This window comes from Symphalangus syndactylus, chromosome 18 (genome assembly GCF_028878055.3).
Source record: "Symphalangus syndactylus isolate Jambi chromosome 18, NHGRI_mSymSyn1-v2.1_pri, whole genome shotgun sequence".
NCBI lineage: Eukaryota > Metazoa > Chordata > Mammalia > Primates > Hylobatidae > Symphalangus > Symphalangus syndactylus.
This window is the reverse complement of record NC_072440.2, coordinates 102471161-102478801: the sequence shown is the minus strand read 5'-3', so window position 1 is coordinate 102478801 and position 7641 is coordinate 102471161. Positions and strand designations below refer to the sequence as shown.

Sequence of the window (7641 nt, the reverse complement as noted above, 5' to 3'; positions counted from 1 at the left end):
TCACTCATGCATTTATTTATTCAGTTATTTACTTATGTAGAGAAGGGGTCTAGCTTTGTGGCCCTGGCTGGTCTACAACTCCTGGCCTCAAACAATCCTCCCGGCTCAGCCTCCCCAGGATTACAGGCGTCAACCACCACGCCCGGGGGAGACTCAATTATAAGAGGCTCACAGATAACATCTAATTCTTACAGAGGAGGAAACTGAGGCACAAGTAAGCAGGAGAGCTGTGATTAGAAATCTAGGTCTAACTCACAGCCCATGAGCTTTCCTCCAAGCCCCGAAGCTTCCCCTTAAAAAAGCCAGCGAGGGGCGACACTCGGAGGGCAGAACCCACGGAGGGCGGAACCCACGGAGGACAGAGCCGGCGCTGGCGAGCACGGCCTTGGTGCGGCCCCTTAACGCCGGACGAGCAAGTTGGTCTTGGAATGAATGACTGTCGGAACGGAGCTTGATCGAACCACTCAGCAGTAGGCGTCGCCCACTTTCTTATTGGTTGGTTTTGGTTCTCAAGAGTAGGAAAGTTAGGTAGTCCGCGAGAGGGCTGCGGGCTTTGCAGAGCCTCGTCCCCGAGCGCGCGGTTTCACTGCCGCGCAGGCGCACGGAATCCTAGGCTCGGATCTCGCGTTTCCGGCCGGAGGGCTTCTCCTGTCTCTCCCGGAAGTTGCGCTCGCTACCCGGGTAACGGGTCCCGGCTGTGGAAGCTCCCGCGGCGCCGCGATGGACCTCGAGGAGGCGGTAAGGAGGCGGTGCGCTTGGCGGACCCCGACCGCCGGGGCCGGAGGGCAGAGAAGCTGAGGAGGAGCGGCGGAAGACGCCGCGGGTTGGGGCGGCCACCGGCTGGAGGAAGGCGGGGCGGAGGGCTGCAGGGCGGGGTGAGGACTGGGGCTGGCCGGCCGCATGCGCGCGCGGCTTTGGTAAAGAGGCTGGAGTTTCTGGCTCGGCGAGGTTGTGGGTGAGGGAGGGTGTGGTGTTTGTCGTTATGGGTGTGTTTAAGGATGAAGTTGTGGGTTTTGTGGGGTGGCCACCCACAGGGCTCATCCTCGAGACTGGACCACCCACAAGTTCCCTTTAATGCTGGGGTGGGTGAGGGAGGGGCAGGGGTTGGAACCTGAGATGCCTCTGAGTAACCCCTGTCTGTTTCTCCGGGAATCCTCGCCACTGTCTCCTGCAGGGATTCTAAATTCGGGTTTGGGAACTCCCTAAATTGTCCAGCTATCATTCATCGTAGTGTTAGTACAGGGTCACTGAACACTTGACCAAGTTGCCAAAATTAATTTGGCATGCATTTTATTTTGTTTTAGGTACTACGTAAAATGGCACATTTTTGTTTTTTCTTTTTGAGACAAGATCTCATTTTGTCCCCCAGGCTGGAGTGCAGTGGCACGATCACGGCTCACTGCAGCCTCGACCTCCTGGGCTTGAGAGATTCTCCCGCCTCAGCCTTCCAATGAGCTAGTACTACAGATGTGCACTACCACGCCCGGCTAATTTTTTTTTTTTTTTTTAATTTTTGTAGGGGCAGGGGTCTCGCTATGTTGTCCAGACTGGTATTGAACTCCTGGGCTCAGGCGATCTTCCTGCCTCAGCCTCGAAAAGTGCTGGGATTATAGGAGTGAGCGCCTGCATCCGGTCAAATGGCACACACTTTGATGGTATTAAGTGATACTCGATAATTAGATCAACGCTAACAACAAGTCAAACTCCAAAGAGTTGGGGATCAGAGAATTAGGCCTGTATATACAGAAGCAGTACGGTCTTATAGTAGAGGCTTAAAAAATGTTTATTGAATGATGGTTGGCTAACTTCTGTAAATGCTAGGCTGATGAAATTAGTAATTGTAACTCACCATTAGCTAGCGTATACCCAGACTAGGGACCATGTCTGGTCTGTTTTGCTCAACATTGAATCCCCAGCACCTAGTAAAAAGCCTGGTACACACATCGTTGATACCCCTTATGCTGCCGAGTGAATAAATCGAAACTTGAAACCAATACAAATGTAGTTCCTCTGTGGTATGCGCTTTTAGTGTCCTGGAGGAGTTCCAAATGGTATTTGCATTTTTTAAAAGTCTTCTCTATACTTGTTTGTCATCTTCTTTCTCACAGCATTTTCAAGGAGCTTTGTTTACTCATCTTTGGTTCCAGTTTACCCCTACTACCTCCTTTTCTTTTTTTTTTCCTCTCACTGCATATTTCAATAAATTTTCTCCAGTAGTTTAATTCGGTTTCATACCGCTGCTGTCCTTGTTTGTGGATAATCTCTCTGATATATTTTCTATTGTCTATGATTTTTTATTTATAAAGTTGCTAGGAACCCACTAAGTAGAACTGCATGGTTTAGGTACAATGTATTGAATGTGGCTTTATGGGAACACCTTTTCTGTCCTCTTCTCCCATAGGAAGAGTTTAAAGAACGCTGTACTCAGTGTGCTGCTGTCTCATGGGGTCTTACTGATGAAGGCAAATATTATTGCACTTCTTGCCACAATGTTACAGAGGTAAGTAACAAATATCATTTATGAATTTGCTTATGTTTTAAAAATTGCCATTTCAGCCTGATATGTAGTCTAAGTCCCAAAGAATTGGGTTGATTTTTGTCACTCATGTAATGCCAACGTTCCAAGGATGCATGTGGTCTTAGGTACTTACACGTAGGTTAAGGGATTTGTGAATTAGATTGAGGATGAGTTTTTGAAATTATGTTGGGCCACATTTATAAATGATTTCTTATTTAGAGTATATGGTTGAGGGAAATAATTAAAATTGTACTTAGAAGATGATGCATTTCTTTTTATTAGTTCGTACTTATTTACATTTTTTAAAATGTGTCATGGTGGCTTAGAGGTTTGGAAGATGGAATGTTAGAAAACTTGAGGGCTGGGCCAGGCACGGTGGCTCACGCGTGTAATCCCAGCACTTTGGGAGGCCGAGATGGGTGGATGACCTGAGGTCAGGAGTTCCAGACCAGCCTGGCCAACAATGGGAAACTCCATCTCTACTAAAAATACAACAGTTAGCCGGGCGTGGTAGCATGCGCATGTAGTCCCAGCTACTCGGGAGGCTGAGGCAGGAGAATCGCTTGGACCCAGGAGGCGGAGATTGCAGTGAGACGAGATCACGCCACTGTAGTCCAGCCTGGGCAACAGAGCAAGACTGTCTAAAAAAAAGAAAGAAAGCTTGAGGACTGTTGGGAATATTGGAATTACTCTTCGTTATCCTTTTATCTTTGTATAGTACCTTACAGATTACAAACTGTTTTTGGATCCATTATCTCATTTCCTCCTCAACACAAACTGTGAGAGCCTGTTGATAGGGCTCACAAGTTGAGTGCGTTTGCCCAAAGTTACCCAAGTACCAGGACTTGAATGTGAGTCTTCTGACTTCAGTGTTCATTTTACCCATCATACCTGCCTCTTAAAGTAGAGATTGTCATACTGTCCTGTGTAACCTTGGTAAACGAGGCTACCTTCACACTGTGAGTGCTAGGTCCTATTGTGGTGAACACACCTGCGGGCCAGCGTCATCAAAATGATCAAGGGTGTAGAGAGTCTGCTGCTGGACAGGCTAAATGTGCCAGGACTCTCCTCAGTGGAAAAGGATTTCCTCAAAGTCTACAGAGCCAGGAAGGAACAAATGTTACCTTCACCATACAGGCTTAAGAAAGGCAAATTTGGGACATTAAAAGTAACTGTGTAGACTTCTGCTTCTGGCTAAGATGGACTAACAGAGACCAGACTTAACCTTTGTCCCCTAAACAATGAAAAACCTGGACAAAATATATTAAACGAGTAAAAGGAAAAAAATTTTCCCTTGACAAAACTGGTGAATTGAGCTTGCAGGTGTGTCACACAAGTGCTTTTCCTTGAGACAGTGTTCTTGAGTCTGCAGCTGGAATGCTTATCTCTGCTTCCTGTTTAGTCACACAGAATATTAAAAGGATATGTGTTCACTTGATGAAATTGTTGGGGTGATGGAGATATTTATTATCTTGATTATAGTGATGGTTTCATGGAGATATATTTTGTGTGTGTGTCTGTGTATGTCAGATTGTGCACCTGACAGATGTGCAGTTTGGTCCTCACCCTCATTGTGTAGTAAGGAGCTAGCAGTTTTACTCACTGTTGCTTTTGTACTATAGTGCAGGTGTAAACACAGTGAAGAAAGATTATGTCTAATGGAGTATTTGCCGTTAGTAGATGAAGTCGGCATACTATTTTTATAGGAATTGAACTACGTTAACTAATTGCTTTTGTATTTTTGATTTTGATACCGTTTCCGTTTGATTCTGTTTGATCAAATCTGCTGCAGTCATTTTTTAGTTTGAAAGATCCTAATACCTCTACCTAGCTCCACATTTGAAAGACTGTCAACTCCTGTGGAGTAATTTGTCAGGAATGTAGAGTTCATGAAGGTGGACAACATCTTTATAAAGACCAAGAACCTAGCTCAGTGCCTTCCTTTCAGACGACAGGCTTAAAGGAAAAAAAAAAGTTATGTGTTGCACAACTTCAGTAGTTATTCTTGGCTTTATGGCGATCCAGGCATGTTCTTCACATGGACTGTGAGAATATGATGTGTTTGGGGCTCCCTGGAACTGAGCAGTGTGGTGATGGTGATGTTGAAATACAGTGGGTGGGGAATGGCAGGTGAGACAGTTACAGCTGTGAAGAATGGAAGTCATGGTGCAACTTGCCCTATTTTTCTGCCCCTTTTATTGCCCCCCTTCTCCAGCATGTAACTCTCAAGCTCCAGACACCTTCTGCAATCTGGAAAAGGCCTTCCGAATTGATAAAGGAACCAAAATGTTATCCTAGTATGTTTTATCCAGGAAAAAAAAAATGGAAGGTCATAAATCTGTTCAATTTAGACAATAGATATTTTTGCAAGAGTTTATATTTTTGCAAGAGTTTCACGGATATTTTAAAAGGTGTAGGCTAGACTTGTGTGAATGTAATAGATTTTTATGATCATAAGAGCAATGCATGTTTACTATAGAAAATTTGGAAATTGTGAAGATGAAAGCTAAAATCACCAGTAATCTTTACATTTGTCTCTTTTTTCCTGTGTATGAAATGGAGAAAGGGATGTTTGAGTACTGTTCAATCTTTTGCCGTAACAATTTGGAAAAATACTTTATCTAAACATTTGCAAACATTTTTTATAGACTGTAAATATTTCATAATGGCCATTCGGTAATTTAATTAATTATAGCTCTAGTTTTGGATGTTTCACTTTTTCAGGTTTTTTGCTCTTTCACGTTTTGTCTAGTACAGATTTTAAGTCTTTTTTTTCCTGGCTACCCTTTGTAAGTTTTACTGTCTTTGCTAGATAATGGCTTTTGTATTTATTTTGACGTGTCTTATGTTTTCATTGTGGCCAACCCAGTATTCCAAAATTGCTTTGAATATGGTTTCTGTGATTTAGAGAGACTATGTTCCAAAAATCCTGTTGGTAGAGACATTTCTTTTATTCTTCTGGAGGGTTAAAGATAAATTTCATTCCAAATCTCTAAATTTAGAAAAACAGTAATGTCCTCTGTTGGTTAAAAATCCTCACCTTTCTTGTGGCATTAAGACTCGATAATGGGGGCTGGGCGCGGTGGCTCATGCCTGTAATCCCAGCACTTTGGGAGACCGAGATAGGCGGATCACCTGAGGTTGGGAGTTTGAGACCAGCCTGACCAACATGGAGAAACCTCGTCTCTACTAAAAATACAAAATTAGCTGGGCGTGGTGGCGCATGCCTGTAATCCCAGCTGCTCAGGAGGCTGAGGCTGGAGAATTGCTTGAACCCAGGAGGCGAAGGTTGCAGTGAGCAGAGATCGCGCCATTGCACTCCAGCCTGGGCAACAAGAGCGAAACTCCCTCTCAAAAAAAAAAAAAAAAAAAAAAAAAGACTCAATAATGGGAACTTTTATTCTCCTTTATGGAATAAAGTGTGGCCCCATTTAAAAAAAAAGACTCAACACTTTATTTTTAGTTGTGGGAGAGCCAGAATCTTTGATACTTGCCCTTGAGAGCAGTTAGGATTGAAGACTCTGATATGCAATTATACTAACCATTTTAGTCATTCTAAAATTCTCTAAGTTTGATTAAAAATAAAATGTAATACATACTTTTATAATTTCAGAAATGAAAGCAGTTTTAGAGTATTATTTAAAGACATGGAAAAGTAGGCCAAAACTAATCTGTCTGTAGTTTAGGCATTACCAGTTACAAAAAATACATATAACTGTTTTAATAGCAAAGTGTATTTTGCATGGAGAAAAAAGTGAGTACATTTAACTTCTGGTTTGGCTTGGTTTGTAAAAGTTAAAAAGTGATTTAAAATAAAAGTTATTCATTTAACAAACGCTTTATGGTTGCTATATTCCAGGCACTGTTTTAGTTACCGAGAAATTTTGAATGAAAAAACAACATCAACATTAACTAGAATGTTAAATGCTTATAATTTTCCCAAGATTTTACCATTCTTGGTCCTGGCACTCACAATTTGGTTCATTATACTTTCCAGAAAATACCTGGAAATATGCTTGGGGGATGTAAAACGATCTTTTTTAATGGTCTTTTTCTGTTTCCTGCAGAGATATCAGGAAGTTACGAGCACTGATCTTATTCCTAATACCCAAATAAAAGCCCTCAACCGGGGGCTTAAAAAAAAAAACAACACTGGTAAGTTCTTTCTTCACATGTGCTTAACATTCTTTATTCACATCTTTCACCTTCATGATGTGAGGACATGGAATGGAATTTTAAGTAGATTCTAGAGAAAATGCCAGATTTTATCTACTGGCATACTTTCTTCTATCCTATGTCTGTTATTCATTGTAGGTGAATATTATTTCCTGTGCTTTTATAGAAAAAATGCTTATTTTCTGAAATAATTCAACCGTGGAATTGTTAGGTTAGGTGAGTTAAATACGATATTCAACTTCTAGAAATCCATTTCTCATATTGAATTTTGAACACACCCTTTTAAAATTGGGAAAATTATTTTCCCTTAAAATGGCCTCAGCATGAGTGTGCTTTGCAAGGCAAAGTATTTCATTAATCCAATGAGTACATATAATTAACCATTGTTGAGAAGGATCTTAGGTAAAGTCTAACTGATGGTTTTTATTTTTGTGGCTAGGTAGCTAGGACCAAATCCCCAAGTTTGAAACCAGGCTGATGATAATGGGGACTCTTCTACATGAGATAGCTTTAAGGATACACACACATTAAAAAATATATATTTGTGTGTGTGTGTTTATGAAATATATGAAATACATTGACATTCTTAGATGCATAACAGTGAATGCCTAAATGCTATCTCATGTTTCTGTTTAGCCTTTAGTAGTGACTTTTTATTAGGTTAAAACCTGATTAACTTTTAAATTTTATTGGAGTAAAACCTGATTAATTTTGCCTCGACCTACTTAAATACTTAAAATGTGTAGTTTAAACATGCATTTCTTAAGGAACTTCAGGTGCTTTATATTAGGTGTTAAGTGTCTTATAGTTGACCTCATCACCCTTAATTTCTTCATTTGTAAAATGAGAATAAAATGCCATCCATTATGGAAAATAGGAACACAGACTGAAAATTTAAAATACAACTTTATCAGTTTCTAAGAACAGTATGCAGGAAGAGGGAGTAT

The 7641-nt window shown here is 41.4% G+C and overlaps 1 protein-coding gene across 2 annotated transcripts in view; it reads left to right on the top strand.

The window, feature by feature from the left end:
• The first annotated feature begins 533 nt into the window (after nt 1-533).
• The window catches only part of TAF1B (TATA-box binding protein associated factor, RNA polymerase I subunit B), a 95818-nt gene continuing 88710 nt past the window's right edge, over nt 534-7641 (top strand). Inside the window, exons 1-3 of one of the 2 annotated variants that reach the window (XM_055254342.2) lie at nt 534-738; nt 2402-2500; nt 6586-6673. In XM_055254342.2, the coding sequence (XP_055110317.1) occupies nt 721-738; nt 2402-2500; nt 6586-6673 (205 nt within the window). In that variant the 5' untranslated portion in view covers nt 534-720. The other variant, XM_055254343.2, reaches the window with a different exon arrangement.